This window comes from Eufriesea mexicana, unplaced genomic scaffold, assembly GCF_001483705.2.
Source record: "Eufriesea mexicana isolate 0111107269 unplaced genomic scaffold, ASM148370v2 scaffold14, whole genome shotgun sequence".
Lineage (NCBI taxonomy): Eukaryota > Metazoa > Arthropoda > Insecta > Hymenoptera > Apidae > Eufriesea > Eufriesea mexicana.
Genome location: NW_016908208.1, coordinates 371,134 through 391,286, shown reverse-complemented (window position 1 = coordinate 391,286; position 20,153 = coordinate 371,134). Strand labels below are relative to the sequence as shown.

Genomic DNA, 20,153 nt, shown 5'->3' with positions numbered 1-20,153 from the left:
CAAACTACTTTTTATAACCAAGATTGTACAGAATAATTCCAGAGTAACCTTAGTCCACATCATTTTTTGTGTAATTTAAAAGTAAGACAAGATAGAATTTTAATTAACTGATAGCTTAATAACTAAGTTTTAAGTAGGTTTAAACAATAGCGTGCAGAAAGATCAATGTCTATACAAATAAATAATCATGCTATTTTATATCACTCAGCTGTGATGATATTTCATAAACAAACATAGATATATCGAATCAAAATAGATTTTCAATATGATAAAGTTAATGTCAAGTTAATAATGTTAAAATCTTGAAAAATAATTTCTTATTTTTAAATAATAATCGCTATGAAAATTTGAATTTTGACCTTGTTGGATTTTCATTGAAATTTCTTACAAGTCTATTGATTCCTTATTATTCCTTTTTAATATAAACTTTTAATACAAATATTTGAATCTAACTTGTTATATACTCCAAAGGAGAATTATCCAATTTGTTCATTTGTCATCCCTAGTCAATAGATTACTAGTTTCGATATATCTGAAAGTAATTGCATAGTGATCCACGTGTGTAAATTTTCAGTAATACATAGCACGTAATTACTATGTATATGTAGATTAATCTGTAACTTTATCAAAGTCAAAAATACCTCATGTTACACACAGAACCATTTTAAATGGTCTGAAATGAAGAAAAAATTGCACAATTTATTTGACTGTGTTCAATTTGGTACAGAAACTAAACAAAACATACACTGCAGATTTTATAAATATAACATTCAAATAAGCTATTTACTAAAATTATCATCATATAAGCTGTTCTAGTAAGCAATTTAGTCAAAGTTAAGTAACAACTTAAAATATACTCTGATAATCCTCTTAATTTTGAGGTAAATGACAATGTACATTTATTTAAACAATCAAATACGTTATATCGTTAATAATTAAATCATTGTAGGATTAATAAAATGGGCAACGATTTGATTGTACGTTTAGAATTAGAAACTAACATGATAAGCATCTTCCTTGCAGAAAATTAATGGTAATTTTACACTCAGCTGTTCTGAACTTTGTATATTCCTTTTTCTTTTGTCTAATTAATTTTGTGTGTACGTAAAGTAAATATTCTTCTCCCATAAGTATTAAGTTTCATTTTCTTTATGCTATTATTATATTCTGTATACATACTCACTGTGAATTCTTATATAAAACTATTGAATGAAATTATATTGATGAGTTATGTTTACATTAAATAGTTTACATGATTTGTATATTGCTTTGTAATCGGAGTTACCTTGGATAATAAACACGAAATTATGTAAATATAAAATATATGTTTTATTACAATTTTCTTATGCATAACAGGGAAGAAGTTATGCTATCATGTAAATTCATGTTTATTATATGTCCGTAAATTAGAAATAGAATTTGAAATCATTTATACATACATAATATACGATACACATCTGTATGGTGTCCAGTATGTAAATGACATAGTAAGGTTAGAGTTTCAGAGACAGAAAATAACCTATGTAAAAACATTGTTGTCAAATGTCTTCTTTCTTTGTTAATTTGGATACTACACAATTTCATTTCAATTGTTCCATGTACACCACATTATTAGCTACAATATAGCTCTATCGTCTACGATTTATTGGCGAAGACTTCAGAGACAAACCACAGAGAAAGTCATTGAACAATAGAATAAATTTTGACTTACTATTGAATTATAATAACCTAGAAAGTGGAATCTATATTGAAAAAGAATGACTGGAGTAAAAGTTTAAAAAAAAAAATGGAAAACATTCATGAAAACATTCAAAAGTTCCGACTTAAACCGACTAAGTTTCTAAATAAACATTGAGACACTTTCCTGATTTTCGCGTACTTTAATATAAATAACCGCTGGATGTATAAAAAGTACACGTTCTGTAACACTCCGAGTCCGCAGGACTGGTGACAGCAAACAACAAAAAATGTTCAAAAATTTGATATATAAAGAATCTACTTAGTCATAAATTTACATTTACTGAATTATAATTTGAATTAATAGTATCGAGATTAAAAGCTTCAGTAGTAGCATTCGAATTCAAGTCGAAATACAGTATTATGTGTTTTATTAATACTTATTAATGGTTTAAGTATTATATTAGTATATCTTTGAAACACAGCACAATTTCGTGCTCACTAAATTAAAATGCAGTTTTCAAATTTTATATAATCCATTTTATTTTGATATCGATGTAAATTTAACCTTTCAAACTGAAATTTGACATCTAAACTTTAAATCTAAACGTCTAAAATAATTGATTACATCAGTTATTGGTGATTGTAAGGTAATAAATAATCATGTATTAATAATAATGAGTATTATTATTCTTTTATTATACTATATTTGCATGGCAATTTCAATGTCTAAAATATTTAATAAAAAGAAGATACTAAATTAAATATTAAATTAAGCAATATTAGCTTAACAGTGATGGTAGTTGTAATAATAATTAAAATCATAATTAAATTTGAAGCAATTAAAATTAAATACTTGAACTCCAAAATCTAGAGATGAATTAAAAGATGCATCCTTCTTTAATAAGGTAATACAAAAGTATTTTGTTTGAGATTTTATATGTAACAAATGTTATAGTAGCCAGAAACGTGAGGCTATCCTATTCTATCAGCTTCTTTTATTTACTAATTTTATTCATGATTTAACAGTTTATTATATTGTAATATCAATATTATCAATTAAAAAGAGAAGAAGAAGCATATAAAATATTTAAAAGTATTCCTTTAACGTTCTAACATTATCTCTTATTAAACATTTTACCATTAATTCTTTAATATCATTAAACCACAGTATATTTTATTATTGAATGTTATTTTTGTTAAACTATAAAATACTTCAACTAATTTATAAGTGATTATATAGAAATTTATATAGCAATTTGTAGATGTTCTGCTGTCAAATCTTTTTAGAATTATAAGTTTCAAATATTTTCAGATAAATAAGCGATAATTAATTAAAAAACATAGTGTTATAGATTGTATAATTTTGAACAAAAATATAAAAAGATGCAGCACTAGCATTATTGTTCTTTTTCTATGTTAAAGATTGATAAATAGATGTTGCGAACATTAATAAAAATAAGTATCTAGAAAGTGACTACTGGCATATTGAAAATTCACCACTAATGTTTGAACGTATATATGTAACAGATACTTGAACACAAGGATAAAAGCTATAAAGAATATCTTAATTTAAAGTTTTAAGTACGAGCAAAATAATGTTAATAACTAATAATTTGACAATAAGCATCATAGTATTGACAATGAAATATATGCTATGAAAAATATTTTTCAAGTTTTCTTATGCCAAATATATTTTTAACTGTGTTTAAACAAAACAATTTGGTTTCATTACTTTGTTTCTTAAATATATTAAAGTATCACCTTTTCAAACCAATAATATTACGATAATAGAATTATTATCAATGCCATTCGTTTTAAATGAATGTTACATTGCACATTTAAAAGCTGTCATCAATTTTGTTATCACTTTTATATAATAAAATTGATAAAATTTAACTTAAAAATTTGACTAACATATTTCTATGTATTTTTTTCTTCTTCATGTACTTTAAATAGATGAAATAAACAAAACTCATTCATAATTTTTATTTTATGTGCTTAATAACTTTTTATATTTTTATATGCTTAATAATATTTTATATTAATAATTGTAAATTAATTTATATAATTAACTTTTTATTTTTTATATAAAAATGTTTTTAATATAATTATATTCATATCTAAAATGTAAGATTACAAAAATAAGAATTTTATTATTTAATATCATGAATAAACTCATGAAAAATAAACAAAGATATCCAATATCTATTGATTGTTTTTGTATTATAAATAGAATATATTCATATACTATTTACGTTTGACGGTTTTTCTTTTCTGTTTATTAATTATTTTTGTGTCAAATGATTTTCCCAGTTTTAAAATGTTAAAAACGATCAATCTAAAACATAGATGGCATTTACATCGATATTTGTCAACTGAGGCGACGCAAGATTTATTTTGATTTAGAAATTAGTCAACGATTGTAAGGGGGTTAAGGTGTGCGGACGTGGTTTTTTGTGTTACTTAATCGGGGCCAAACTTTTAAGTACTTGCTTATCGGAGGTCAAGAACTGAAAGAATGACCCGTAAGTAATTTGTCATATTATTTTTAAAAAAGTGCACGAGACACGCATAAAACAAAAGAGAAAATTTGGAATAATATAATTTTGCATTTTCTATTGGTAAATAATTCGAAGATTGAAAATACAATATTTAACTGTAAGTTATTGTTGATTATTTATTATTGTATTGTTTATTTATTTAAGAAAAGTCATTTTTATGAAATATAATTTTACTTTTATATGGTTATTTATATCTAAAGAATTTGTCTCATATTTCTCTATCATATTTATTTTCTTTTCGTTCCTTGCACGATTTCATATTTTGGATTTCTTTGTTTTAATATTTTTTTTCATACAATAGGTGTTATATTTAATATACATTGCAATTTTATTTTGGTAGTTAGGTTTTTGAAATTTAAACTGCTACATCTAAAAAATCTTTGATGTGATGTTTTGATATTTTTATTATATAAAACTACATTAGTATTAAGTTCTTAAATATAACTTTTATTACTTAAAGTTTTTACTTTTACAACTAAATTTTTTTGGTTAGTATAAATGTATTATTCATAATACTCTAGTTCCATTTTAATATTTAGTTAGATCAATATTTATGATTCCTTAGATCAAAAAAAATATATGTACATATGAATTTCTTTCATGCAGGAGGAAATCAGCGAGAGTTAGCACGAGCCAAAAATATGAAAAAAACTGTTAAAAAGTCAGCAGCCGAACAAGAAAGCAATAAGGGTCTCTCACTAGAACAGCGGAAAGCACGGTATTATTTAATGTACTTAATATTTAATAATAAATTTTGAAATACTCCAGTATATACATTGTATAATATTTTTAATGAATCATTAGAATTATCTGCAAATGATATTATATTATGATTATTTAGGATCGTAATATCTATTTTAAATTTTAACTGTATAAAAAGGGAATCGAAATTATGTTTATAGATATTCAAAGTTGACATTTTTTTGCAAATGGAAATGCATATACTTTATCAGTAATATAAAATAAAACTACAATGAGACATAAACTATAAAAATATGATAATCTGAAATATATAAAATATTATATACAAACATAAAAAATATTATATGCATAATATAGTTATTAAACATAGCATTCTAAATTAGTTTGATTATAATATTAAATTGTGAATAATTATAAAATCATATAAACATTTGATGAATACTATATATGTATGTACTTTTTTGCATTTATTTTAATTACCTCTTGAAATTATATATAAAAATTTCAAAAATATTAAATTGTTCTCAATGGGATGTTAAAATAGTTAAAATGGCAATGATGTTTAGGTTTTAAAAGAATTATTTTCAAATTTTCAATATATAATATATATTATATTACGTAAAGTCATTTTTGTTGTTTCAGAGATGCAGAACGAATGAGAGAAAAACAACAGAAGAAACAAGAGCAGCATGAAAATACTAAGCAAGGTGCAAGATAACTCCTACTATTATAAGAGATGTAAATTGTTTGACTGAATTTAAGAATAAACTTTTAAGTATGTTTTTAAAATTCTTGATTATAAAGCACCAAAGCTATGCTTAATGCGAGTGCATAAAGAATTCATAGTGTTTTTAATTATAGAGAATATCTTCAGACTGTATAATGCAGTGTATGTTATAAAACTAGGTTCAAGCAATCATGTTACTTACATGTTTGCAAAACACTAATAGTCAATGTGTATGAAAATATTGTTATTTACACTGTAATGGTTAAAGAAAATGCGCATTTGATTGGTTCATATAGATATAAGGATATTAATTAATTAAATATAAGGATATTTATAGTACTAATTTTTAATTTATAAATTTAACTTTTTAGTTATTTAATATGACATATAAGTAACTTTCACAAATTGTACTATGTAAAGAAAATAGGTACGTTTGTCATTGTGTTTGGCTCGTAATAAATTATTCAATTTTGAAATGTTTTCGATTTTCTATTTCTTTTTATTTGCTTTTTATCCTAACGCTACATTGTCAATCTTATTTGCTTTCAGTAGGTAAAATTATATGCTAAATTATTTAAATAATTAGTGCAAATATTGGTAAGTTTACATTTTTTTTATTCTGTTGCTTTTTTTACATTTATTGTAGTTTTATAATAAAGAGACATTACAATTTTTTATTAAGAGAGTGAGCTACTAACATGTATAAACAATTTTGACACGTTTAAAACAAAATATATGCGGTATTTACTAAAAATGGGTATTAATTGACCATTACCTATACTTTATTGCACTTTCCCAGAGACAGTACATGTTTAACATATTTATTTATTACTTGAAAAACTTGATATAAATTACAAACATTTGGAATATCCAGTCCAAACAGTGATAAAAATTATGAGATTTCGTAATTCACGTATAACGCTTATTGGAAGGTAAAATCTTAATAATAAGATACGAATAAAAAGTTGTACATTATGATGTACAATAAGCACATTATATAGCCTCTAAAGATTAAAATTCTTATAAAGTAGACTATTTATGATTAAAAACAATTTGACTTATTTCTAGGTAGACAAAAAATCCTTTATTTATATTTTATTTATCACTAGAGTGTGTTAGTTTTCTAATACATTTACAAATAGAGGATGTCCTCTTATTAATTGCTTATAGATTATCAAAGTTTTCATACATAAGGAACCGTGTTATATATTGAGCATTTATTTAATTATACTATATGCTTCAAACTGTAATTATAAAATTTCATGTGATGCTATTACGGCAAATGAAATGAAGTTGTATTAAAAATTAGTTAATATAAAACATTTGCACATAAAATAAAAGCAATAATGTATTTTGCAAGGAGTAAAAATTAAAAATATATTGCATATTATAATCGACCTATGAAGGCAAACATAGGAATATGTTTCTTTTTACATAAATGCTATCTTTGTTTTATTAGGAAAAAGTTACTTTATCAATTAATTTAGTTTTTCTGTACAAAATAAAGTTTTTATGAATTACGAGTTACAAATACTGCAGTCTTTTTAAAAAGTAGGTAAGATGTGTTTCATAGAAACGCGTTTAAACGAAAATATAGCGTAATAAAAAATGTATTGTATTATTACTGGTAAATCAAATTCTGTAATGTACATATTATTAATGTTATAATATGCAGTATTGAATTTATTTTTATTGTAAGTAGGAAATTAATCGCAATACAAATTCTTTTCATTTAAATATTTAAATTCTCTAGATCCAATATAAAAATACATAATGATTGAGTATTAAATGATACTAACTTAAATATTTTGTGACAAATAAATATAAATTTGTATAAAGTTGTTGACAGCCAATTAAACGAATACAGGATTATTTGATATAAAACATTTAACAAATAAAATATCATTATACAGCTTGCAAAGAATGTTTATAGCTATTAAAAAGAATTAGAAAACTGCATACTGCCTACATTTGATTCTTTTTTAAATTTGTAGGTATTAAGCTTAAATTTTAACTACTTTTCAAATCATATTTATAACTAAATACCAATGAAATGATTTGTTTATTTATATGTGTTTATAGTAGGATAAAAGTTATAACTAATCAAATCAGTGGTTATATGTCTTAATGAACTATACAGAAAGATACATCCATAACTGGTTGTCATTTAAGGCTGTATTAATGCAAATAATGTTTAGTAGTATATTAAATATTAGATTTTACACTTAAAAATCTTGAATAGAAATTTTAGTATATCGATTGTATCTATGTAAGAATATCTTAATAATATAATGCAAAACATTAATATAAAAATTGATATATATATAATTGAATTTTTTACATGTAACATTAATTTCTAGTGGATATAAAAAATTGTTTAATGTAATCTTAATCTCTGAAGTATAGTTTAGTAGTAAGCATATTGCTTTTACACTTTACTCAATTAATGATGGCAAAGGAAAATTTAGTATTCATTCATAAGGAAATATATAAAATAGTTAAGATAATAAGATACTTAGTGCCTGAAAATTTTCAGATACAGCTGTTATTTATGAGTAAAATGCATAAGAAAGATTTATGTTTTGCATTAAGTTATTGAGATATTCTATTTATATTATAAACCTTAATAACAATTTAAATATCCAGAACTTAATCGTAAACCGTAGATACAATTGTGTAGATATATTTCTGTAGATACATTCCAAAATCGTTTTCGCTTCTAAAGAGTTAATTAGTGGATATAACATAGAGACTGTAATATCTTTACAAATATTTAATACATACATGAAATTGGTTTTTATATTAAGAATACTTAATAGTATATGGTATAAATATTTTGTTTACATCTATTTCGATGACATATTATTACTGTATGTTTTTCTTGGTTTGCATAATGCAAGATGAAATACTTAATGTACTTGAAAACTTGATAAAAGTTTGTCCCTCTATTGAAATTACAACAATAATAAATGCTAATTGAGCATGGCTATTGGAATAATGTATCGTTAAAATATTATATTTGTAATATTAGCACCATAACTATATATGTTTTGGAGATGAGTTGTACAGTGTGAGTTAACGCAATTAAATCGAATTTACAGTTTATGCTAATGAAATATGTTAGTCGAAAACACAACTATAGTTTAAAAGTGTTTCCAAAATTGCACGTTACACAAACTTTTTTTATGGATATATAATAAAATTTGAAAGTATTGAAAATAAAATTTTGCATACAAGATTATCAGAAGTATTCTATTATATAATGATAATGAAATAAAACCATGTTTCATTTTAGAGAAATGGTAAATACTACAATCAGAGTAACTTATGGAATGTTCAAAACACCAGCACAATTTCGTTATTAAAATGTGAAATGTTTAAAAAATACATGTAATGTTGAAATAGAAGTGGTTTAATATAACATTGGTGTGGAATTAAAAAAATTTTGTTTATAAATAGAGTATTGGAGTTATTAGAGTTAAAATGTTATTTTCTAAGTATCAATAACTATAATATTATAATTTTATTGCATTAGTATGTAAAAGAAATACGACATGGTTTACTCCTTTTACAAGCAAAAGTGTTTTTATTATCGCAAATAAGATTATGAAAAAATGTTAAAAATTTATATATGCATGTATGTATGTATGTATGTATGTATGTATGTATGTATGTATCGTATCGTATAAATAATATAATTTCAAAACTGACATACACATAAACACAAGATATGCTTTTTTAAAATCACAGCTAATAAAGTTATTAGTTATATAATATATTTTCGTTCATTTGAGCATTGAGCCTTTTTCCTCGAATAAATCTAATAAGTTTAAAAGAATGATTGCTGTTTTTCTGTTTGATTTGCAAAAGTACAATATACAATGTATAGCAATGTAGGAACATTTGTCCACTATATCATTATTAAAAACTGGTATACATATTTTAAACACGATGTTTCTCTTAAATATAACAACGATGTAGAAAGTAACCTTTCATTCCTCCCAAAAGCAAATGATATAGAGAAGTACGAACAATTTGTAATTATTTGAAGCTTCTTGTTTTGTGCATCATATTATGTGTAATATATACTTATACTAGAGAAAATAAGTCCTATTAATAAATTTTCATACGTATCCGTTCCTATATGTACCTCCATATATTCACATAATTGCTTTCCAATTGAATTCAATTTTGTTGCATAATATTTTGGAATATATTGGACAATAATAGAAGATGAATAGTAACATATTATAAAATGGCAGTTATTGCCAGTATTAATTATGAATTTTTAATTTTCTAAATGAATAATCGAACGAATTTACATTTGCTGAATTGATTAAACGGATAGATTTACTAGTGCAAAAATATTGCAGAGAACGAAAATAATGAAAGATGTGACAAGTGTTTTGTTCTTCTTTTTTTTACTTGATTTTCACAATATTGTTTTAAAGATTAAGAGAACATATAGTGCAAGTTTGAGCGATGCAGTGAGCGTGTAAACGCGATGGATGTGTCGAAGGTGTTGATGGTGGTGGAGGTGGTGGTGGCGGTGGTGGAGGAGGTGGTGGCATATATAACCATCCGGTACTTGTTGGCCAAACGGTACCAGGTGCTGAAGAAACCGGAAGTAACGAATTCGTATTATTTCCGGCTGTTACGTGCGACGTTGGTCCACCCTCTACTCACATTACCTAAAGTATAGAAGTAATACAGATGACATAAATATTAGAGAGTCTAAATAAAGCTATTACGAAACTAAATTTTCTGAAATTTTCTTAAATAATACATAGTACGAAGTCTATGAAATAATATAAGTTATTTAGGAAATGTAACCTTATGAAACCTTATTGAAAAAGGAGGACTAATTAATGGAAAAAGGGAGGTAGTTATCTGTCAACTTCAACGGCAACTATATGTTTAATTTAATATGAACTATTCAACTAACATAAAAAATTGCATTCTTCGCAGAATTATTAGAGAATATTCATATTATTATAGATAGCAATAGATTACACAGCAATTAGAATGTTTTATGTGAAAAGCATCGACTCGATATAAAATGTTACTACTATGATGTAACAATGAAATATAAAAATGAAGTTATATCGAAAGTAGGTAATTACACGTTTTAAGATTTTTCTACTCTTTTAATAAGATTTATGGCCGAAAGGGAAATGATATGTGAGAAATATTTTTTGAAGAAGAACTTTTTCTGTAAGTTTCATGAAAATTAGCACGTATAAGTTGGAAATGTTAAACTATCAGAGATGAAGATTTTAATTATACGGCATATTTAACTATATTTTATTACAGCAGGAAGTTGATGATTATGTGTTCAGCATAGATGTTTAATATTATATCGACTTTTTATAGATAAAACGTATTTCGATCAACTGGTTCTCTGTAAATTGTTTACAGTTACAGTTGCAGTTACAGTTAGTAACGATTTATTTCCACGAATTTGAGAATCGTATGGAATTATGGAATGCATAGAGGCTGCACCACGAGGAAACCGACAAGTGTTTACTGTTTACTAACTTAAATTGTCTTGATTAATTTTGTCATTTTGAGTGAAAAATATCACACGAGCTGTAGCAATATTATTATTAATAATAATATTAATAATATATAATTATTAAATGCTTATGTTATTATTCAGTATTTGATTATATCGTGTTAAATATCAATGAAACTATTAACCTGCTAACTTATAAAAGAGTAATTATTCAGGATACACGAATATGAGTATTATTTCTTATAAGTTGTAAGTTTTAAGTTTGTAAGTAAAGAGTATGATTACGAGATAATGGTATTTACACGGCAAGTTTTGGGCATTATCACATTACGATGTAGAAAAGTGAAAAGATTTATCAAGGACTTATTATAATATCGGTTGTTTCTTATTGGAATATGTTTCTTAATAATCGGAAGCAGCGAAACTGTATTAAATCTCGATTCGATTGCTCTATGGTGTTTTAAAATTTGCAGTTACAAAAAACGAGAAACTAATGGAAATGAGAATAATCGATACAACAATATATGTAACAGAATCGAAGGTATATGAAAGTATATTTTGCAAATATAACAAAAGTCTATTTAGAAATAAAAGTTGGCTACTTGAAGAATTTCTACGAATTTTAAATGCAAGTATCGCGACGCGTCGAAATTATTTACGATAGATAGCAAAATGTATTACTGTATTTATTATTCATATTATTGCATCAATTATATGCATATGCATCATCATCTTTAGTTTCCTTCATTTTCGTTAGCTCTGTAGCTTTGTTGTTTCTTGAAATATCTAAAGGAAAATAAGTACGACGATGAGTTACAAATCAATCTCGTAAGACTTGTAATTATTACTGTTTGCAAGTTTGCGATGAATTATAGATTATCAATGATATCTGTAATAACGATACAAATGGAAGTTAACGAAAGATATTATTATGTTATTATATTAATAAAGCTATATGTATACCTTTATGTACGAATGTAAGTACTTTAAAGAATAAAGCATAAGAAACGGATTTATTTTAATCGCAATATGTAATTTTATTAGACGGTGAAATGACAGTAAACTGAAATTTTTAACACATGTCAAGTGAATATTTCAAAAGTCGATAACTTTAACACAGAGCGTCACGTTTAAATCGATCTCGATATGTTTTTCCTTAACTGACATCTCTGTAACCGACGATTACAAAGATGTAACTGAGGAATTTCATATAAAATTTGTTTTATGGGAAGTTTTAGGTAGTAAGTTTTAGTTAGTTTTCTAAGAGATACGAAGGAAAAATTAGTTTGGATACGTGAAATTATAATTTTATAATATAAATAAAATAGTAATATCAATGGACAGAGTTCGTGGTATGATAGAAAAAAAGCACTTATCTACTTATGATAAAAAGCATTAATTACGAAGAATATAGAGATTCAGCGCGGCCTATATTGTCTAGTATTTATTGAAAAATGTGTCAAAGTGTTTAAAAAATCCTGCAGATGGAATGAATTAACGTGGTATATTTATCTTTTCCGTTAAATTATCCCATTTCGAAAGATTTTGGGAGAAGAAAAAGAAAAACGGTGGTAGATTTAGCAATTTTGTTAGAAATTCAATTTGTGGTGGAGGAGGTGGTGGCATATATAACCATCCGGTACTTGTTGGCCAAACGGTACCAGGTGCTGAAGAAACCGGAAGTAACGAATTCGTATTATTTCCGGCTGTTACGTGCGACGTTGGTCCACCCTCTACTCACATTACCTAAAGTATAGAAGTAATACAGATGACATAAATATTAGAGAGTCTAAATAAAGCTATTACGAAACTAAATTTTCTGAAATTTTCTTAAATAATACATAGTACGAAGTCTATGAAATAATATAAGTTATTTAGGAAATGTAACCTTATGAAACCTTATTGAAAAAGGAGGACTAATTAATGGAAAAAGGGAGGTAGTTATCTGTCAACTTCAACGGCAACTATATGTTTAATTTAATATGAACTATTCAACTAACATAAAAAATTGCATTCTTCGCAGAATTATTAGAGAATATTCATATTATTATAGATAGCAATAGATTACACAGCAATTAGAATGTTTTATGTGAAAAGCATCGACTCGATATAAAATGTTACTACTATGATGTAACAATGAAATATAAAAATGAAGTTATATCGAAAGTAGGTAATTACACGTTTTAAGATTTTTCTACTCTTTTAATAAGATTTATGGCCGAAAGGGAAATGATATGTGAGAAATATTTTTTGAAGAAGAACTTTTTCTGTAAGTTTCATGAAAATTAGCACGTATAAGTTGGAAATGTTAAACTATCAGAGATGAAGATTTTAATTATACGGCATATTTAACTATATTTTATTACAGCAGGAAGTTGATGATTATGTGTTCAGCATAGATGTTTAATATTATATCGACTTTTTATAGATAAAACGTATTTCGATCAACTGGTTCTCTGTAAATTGTTTACAGTTACAGTTGCAGTTACAGTTAGTAACGATTTATTTCCACGAATTTGAGAATCGTATGGAATTATGGAATGCATAGAGGCTGCACCACGAGGAAACCGACAAGTGTTTACTGTTTACTAACTTAAATTGTCTTGATTAATTTTGTCATTTTGAGTGAAAAATATCACACGAGCTGTAGCAATATTATTATTAATAATAATATTAATAATATATAATTATTAAATGCTTATGTTATTATTCAGTATTTGATTATATCGTGTTAAATATCAATGAAACTATTAACCTGCTAACTTATAAAAGAGTAATTATTCAGGATACACGAATATGAGTATTATTTCTTATAAGTTGTAAGTTTTAAGTTTGTAAGTAAAGAGTATGATTACGAGATAATGGTATTTACACGGCAAGTTTTGGGCATTATCACATTACGATGTAGAAAAGTGAAAAGATTTATCAAGGACTTATTATAATATCGGTTGTTTCTTATTGGAATATGTTTCTTAATAATCGGAAGCAGCGAAACTGTATTAAATCTCGATTCGATTGCTCTATGGTGTTTTAAAATTTGCAGTTACAAAAAACGAGAAACTAATGGAAATGAGAATAATCGATACAACAATATATGTAACAGAATCGAAGGTATATGAAAGTATATTTTGCAAATATAACAAAAGTCTATTTAGAAATAAAAGTTGGCTACTTGAAGAATTTCTACGAATTTTAAATGCAAGTATCGCGACGCGTCGAAATTATTTACGATAGATAGCAAAATGTATTACTGTATTTATTATTCATATTATTGCATCAATTATATGCATATGCATCATCATCTTTAGTTTCCTTCATTTTCGTTAGCTCTGTAGCTTTGTTGTTTCTTGAAATATCTAAAGGAAAATAAGTACGACGATGAGTTACAAATCAATCTCGTAAGACTTGTAATTATTACTGTTTGCAAGTTTGCGATGAATTATAGATTATCAATGATATCTGTAATAACGATACAAATGGAAGTTAACGAAAGATATTATTATGTTATTATATTAATAAAGCTATATGTATACCTTTATGTACGAATGTAAGTACTTTAAAGAATAAAGCATAAGAAACGGATTTATTTTAATCGCAATATGTAATTTTATTAGACGGTGAAATGACAGTAAACTGAAATTTTTAACACATGTCAAGTGAATATTTCAAAAGTCGATAACTTTAACACAGAGCGTCACGTTTAAATCGATCTCGATATGTTTTTCCTTAACTGACATCTCTGTAACCGACGATTACAAAGATGTAACTGAGGAATTTCATATAAAATTTGTTTTATGGGAAGTTTTAGGTAGTAAGTTTTAGTTAGTTTTCTAAGAGATACGAAGGAAAAATTAGTTTGGATACGTGAAATTATAATTTTATAATATAAATAAAATAGTAATATCAATGGACAGAGTTCGTGGTATGATAGAAAAAAAGCACTTATCTACTTATGATAAAAAGCATTAATTACGAAGAATATAGAGATTCAGCGCGGCCTATATTGTCTAGTATTTATTGAAAAATGTGTCAAAGTGTTTAAAAAATCCTGCAGATGGAATGAATTAACGTGGTATATTTATCTTTTCCGTTAAATTATCCCATTTCGAAAGATTTTGGGAGAAGAAAAAGAAAAACGGTGGTAGATTTAGCAATTTTGTTAGAAATTCAATTCGATCGTCTTCTTTATCCCAATAACAATAACAACAACAATAACAATAATAACAATAACAACAACAACAACAACAACAATAATAAGAAAGTTTCTGAACCTGTCTAGAATTTTAGTTTAATTTTAGGCTGAAACTTGACGATGCTAGGAAGCAGAGACACTATCGATTGCCAAACCACATTCGTTGGCTCGTTGTTAAATTGACATTTCCTCGAGAAATTTTGAAAACAGTTGCGTAATATCGAAATGAAAATATTTTCCAATGCAATAGTTGACCGTATATTTGATATTTTTTGGAGTTTAGAAAAGAATTGATTGGAGGAAGTTTGTTTTTCTCGAAACTATTTATATCTGCGGTGAAATATTTGTCGATATCACCAACAGTTTGAGAGATTTTCACAGATGTTGGCGGGATGATTGGATTGGATTGGAACGAGACACTGGTCGTCTCATTATACAGTTTATAGTTTATACAGTTATATATGTATATAAGTATATATATATATAGTTTATACAGAGGCATACGTATCTAATAGCCGATAAGACGTATGTCGTTCAAGATGGCTTACGAGGAACAGAAATTCGGCGTGGAAAAGTTGGAGACTACGGAAGGAGCGCGGAAATGTTGGAATTTTTTCTGGCTAAATAAATTCGAAAAACGTATGAATCAGACGCGTGGATGTTAACGCGGTAAATATATCACGATGTTGTGACTGCGATTGCGATGCATGGAAAGTGTCTATATATAGAGGTGCCCTAGCGTATGTATTTTACCTGAAATTATAGGATATATTGTACCTGTAAGATTTGACTTGCTTCGAAAGCTGTTCCAGGAAGTAATATGACAGGGCTGCTAACATGTCCACTTTCCACGCATATCATGTTCGGAAATTCGTCGTCCCCAAAATCTGGTATATCGCGAGCCTTCTCCTGCCATGGATTCCAAACCACTGTGTCAGGAAAATTGTACTTTTGTACTCGCATTTTCCTACCGGACACGACATTGGTAATGATGTGTTCCGGTTGCGTATTCTGATAAATTCTGTCTGTCCATTCGCAAACAGTCACTACGTCGCGACCCTCTTGAAAAATTTGGTTGTCTCTTGTCTGTAAATTTGACGAATTTCATGAATTCGATGAAATTTATTTGGTAAATATTTCGGAGGAAGGATCGATTCGGTAATGGAAAAGCACGGGGATCATTTAATAACGTAACGGTTATACCTTGTCGATAAAGGTGCATCCATGAAGGCCAGTAATTTGGCATCTCCTGACATCTGGCACTTTAAAGTAGGTGTGCAGTAACAAATTAAAACTAAACGTATGATCTTTACTAGGATTGTATACACCAATGTTAAAATGTAATTCCTTCTCGCGAAGAATTAGTCTGTACGTTAATTTAAATGGGTAATTCCACATTGATCGAGTAAACTCGCTGTCCATAATAGAGAAGATTGCTTCGACGTCGCCGCTAGACAATCGTTCGGGGGACTTTTCTACATTCCAACGAACAATTCTGGCAAAACCATGAGGTGGTCCGAATGTCCATGCTCCAAATTGTGCTAAATCGAGTCAAGGTAAAATAGAATATTAATATTTTATACGTTATTTCGAAGGATATGCATTTTCCAGTGATTTCGCATACTTACGAAAAACAAATGGAATGCCTCCTCTAATAGCTTTCTTTCCATCGAATACAGCTTGCTTGCTGAAATACAAAAAATTTTCGTTGCTAATTAAATAATAAGGAAATAGCAAAAAAACGCCGTTTGTTCGCTAGTGGAATTATTCGTTTAATTAGGCGTTTTCAAATTATTTCAACGATATCAGATAAAATATTTTTCATTAACGGATTTCCACGGATTAACGAGTTTATAATAATCGTTATATAAGACAGAGATAATTAAGATAATTATAGATATATAAGAGATAATTAAGAGAAAGAACGATTAAAAAGATATATCTGCAAAGGTATATTTAGTTATAACGTCGTTGTTGTAATATTATATTACACAGAGAGAGAGAGAGAGAGAGAGAGAGAGAGAGAGAAGGGGAGAGTGAGAGGGAATACCGAATCGATTCTTGCTAGATTATATACGATTCGTACTTGACGATTCTTCGAAATGGATTTTCTCGAAAAACAAACGTCACACGGAACAAACTTTTTCGTTTATTCTACCTTTCCGATTAAACTTTGCGCGAAAGATCATCTTCTGCCCGGTTGTATCGCAGATGTATCGCGGTTGGAATATTACTCGCGATTTTGGAAGCACGAGTATCTAGTAAATCCTTGTCTAATAAATAGATCGATTTTGTTGGTCGGAAGAACAATTTATATCGATAATTCCATTATTCTTCCGCTTTATTTCTTATTTCGGCCTTAACCGAATGTTCTCGCAACTGGACTTGTAACTAACATTTATTCGAGGAGACGATAAGTCACGTTTGCACGCGTAATTAAACACGTTGATATTCCTCAATATCTCTAAACGGTTGTATTCCTCTTCTCGTGCTCTCGTGCGAGAGCAGCAATATCGTAGAGGAAATTTTGCCGAGATTAGCAAACTTGAGTCAATTTGAACAGCGACAAATCGACAAGAGTTGCATTTTGTCCAGTGCATCTATCGTTCATACCGATATTCCTCATTAGCGTAATCTAGTTTTCTGCACGCGTAAATGGTGGAAGTAATTTTATCCATTTACACTTTACACGATGATGATAGTTGTCGGGGCGAAGGCAGAACGTGGACAGAGAAAGAGCGAGAGGGAATTAGGGAAATAGAAAATCGAAGGAGAGAGAAGCGAGGGAGAGTGAGAGAGGGAGAGGGGAGGGAGAGGGAGAGGAAGGAGGAGAGAAGAAGGAGCGATGTACCACGACGAAGTACGACGCGGCCGCGGCGGTAGGAACGCTGCTGACGCCGAGCAAAAACGATCGGCGCTGTCTGCCGTGCTTTTTGCGGGCATCACAGTTTCAACCTCTCCTCCTCGTCGTTTCTAGCTGCTGCTGCTGCTGCTGCTGCTGCTGTTATCCCCCATTGCTACCGCTGCTCCGCTCTCCTCTGCTCGCCAATACTCTTCTCTGTTCTTCTCTGCCACTGACCTGTGAGTGGCACGCAATTTTTGACGTAGTTAACCCTGATATTCTTTATCGAAAACCTCCTCTGCTCGATTAAATCCAGTAAATCTTCTAGAGTACGCGAGTGTACTCGGTTCTGGCATCCAGTGTCGTCACGCTGGATGGATAGTACAGCGAGAAAGGTGTGCGTAAATAGCGCGATAGGTTAAGGCCCGTGTCGAATCGAATACATAGGAAATATATTAAAATCGATAGGATACGTTCGAGATACGTGTATATTACGCGTATTCCTGGATATTTATTTAGCAGAATCAAGAATTCTCGCGATAAGACGATGAATTTTCAAACGGTATATTTTCAAAGTAAAGCTTACGTAGAATTTTCTTGTGCGAGCAGACAAATATCATAGGACAAACGAGCTGCTTTACCCGCCTTAATTCGCTTTCCCAAAATTTGATCTCGACAACCTAGAATAATTCTTTTTCTATAATCAAGACTTATCAAATTATCAAAGGATTATCGAGAATTCCATATGGATCGATACATGGTTCGCAGCAGTATCGTAATGTCAATTATCGTTGTATCCTTTCGATACGTCGTTCGTATTCATGAAAATATTAGTTACCCCACGAAACATCTTGCGCTTCACCTAATAGCTTTTTAGAAAGTAATTTTTAATTCTTTATACGTGTACGTATCAGCTAATATGTCAGATACGTGTGGCAGATAATACGTACTTTTTCTTTCTTTTTTTTTTTTTTCCTTTTTCTAATAACCTATAAAAATAGACGAATATTTACATTTATTTTTCTACTTCTTCGTTATAATACAACGCTGCTCGAATAAATTCCACGATACATCCATGTTCAGTTTATCGCGTCGATAGAAATGATTAATACGAAAATATGACAACGCGTCGGTCGTACAATGTCCGTTAGGTATTTCATATTTTCCTATATATGGTGTAACCTAATCGTACGATTACAAGTTTCCGTTTATCCGATATTTTACTCTTATTTCTGGTCATACAACACACACTCAACAAACTTAAAATTTTCTCTTTATTTCGTCTTTTTCTCTAGAAAATTTTGTCCGGAAAAAATTATCGAAAGAGCCGAGGACGATTAAGTTGCGTGATTTTTCAATTCTATCGGTTTCGTTTACGGGTTTTATTCCGTTTACGGGAATAAATCTGTTTACCAGGAACGAGGTCGACCAGTCGTAGGACTATACAGTTGGCTTGATTTCTTACGCCAGTCGATGCACCCCACCAGGCAATATTCGATGCTTCGATGAAACTTTGATTCTTCCAAACGAATTCTTAAAACCAAGCTTCGAAAATTCGAAAAATTCCAAGCTAAGAATTCGTTACAGTTCTTTTATTAATTCGTTAGCGGCGGAGTATAACTGTTTGCGTCGATACGCGAATTAATTCGAACGATTCGAAAGAAAACATGGAAGATTTCGTTAATAATTTATTTTTGCAAATTATCAAGTTATCGAGTTTCGAGAATTTACAATTTTCCATTTTCCATTCCAATGTTCCATTTCTGCAAATTAAAACTATTTTTGAAAATTATTTTTCAAACCCTCGGTAGCATAAAACAGCGATAAATCTAAATTTGGAAAAAAAACAGGAAAAAAAAACAAACAGTAAATAGTAAATTTAGTAAAGTTATTAGTAAAAAGATAAATAGTTTAAATGCATTATAATGTATAAA

The 20,153-nt window shown here is 28.2% G+C and overlaps 2 protein-coding genes across 4 annotated transcripts in view; one reads left to right on the top strand and one right to left on the bottom strand.

Annotated features, from left to right (window-relative positions):
* Nucleotides 1–2,294: 2,294 nt before the first annotated feature.
* LOC108553262 (putative SERF-like protein) lies at nucleotides 2,295–5,937 on the top strand. 3 transcript variants are annotated; one of them, XM_017908098.1, is made up of 4 exons: nucleotides 2,295–2,327; nucleotides 3,994–4,205; nucleotides 4,848–4,971; nucleotides 5,586–5,937. In XM_017908098.1, exons 2-4 carry the CDS (start codon nucleotides 4,199–4,201, stop codon nucleotides 5,659–5,661), a joined length of 207 nt encoding a protein of 68 aa, XP_017763587.1. In that variant the 5' UTR covers nucleotides 2,295–2,327; nucleotides 3,994–4,198; the 3' UTR covers nucleotides 5,662–5,937. The 3 variants fall into 3 exon arrangements, with proteins under 3 accessions (XP_017763587.1, XP_017763579.1, XP_017763596.1); XM_017908090.1 differs by lacking the exon at nucleotides 2,295–2,327 and adding an exon at nucleotides 2,513–2,585; XM_017908107.1 differs by lacking the exon at nucleotides 2,295–2,327 and adding an exon at nucleotides 2,523–2,585 and having other exon boundaries at nucleotides 4,848–4,959; nucleotides 5,586–5,930.
* Nucleotides 5,938–12,855: 6,918 nt separating this feature from the next.
* LOC108553236 (glucose-6-phosphate 1-epimerase) overlaps nucleotides 12,856–20,153 on the bottom strand; it is a 44,005-nt gene continuing 36,707 nt past the window's right edge. Inside the window, exons 3-6 of the mRNA XM_017908061.1 lie at nucleotides 17,006–17,064; nucleotides 16,581–16,918; nucleotides 16,155–16,463; nucleotides 12,856–12,931 (exon numbers count right to left, since the gene is read on the bottom strand). Of these exons, the coding sequence (XP_017763550.1) occupies nucleotides 12,923–12,931; nucleotides 16,155–16,463; nucleotides 16,581–16,918; nucleotides 17,006–17,064 (715 nt within the window). The 3' untranslated portion in view covers nucleotides 12,856–12,922. The remainder of the gene's footprint in view (nucleotides 12,932–16,154; nucleotides 16,464–16,580; nucleotides 16,919–17,005; nucleotides 17,065–20,153) is intronic.

Coding starts and splice junctions, on each gene's coding strand:
- LOC108553262 (XM_017908098.1), top strand. Junction 4,972..5,585: donor AAAGCACGGTATTATTTAAT/GTACTTAATATT, acceptor TTGTTGTTTCAG/AGATGCAGAACGAATGAGAG.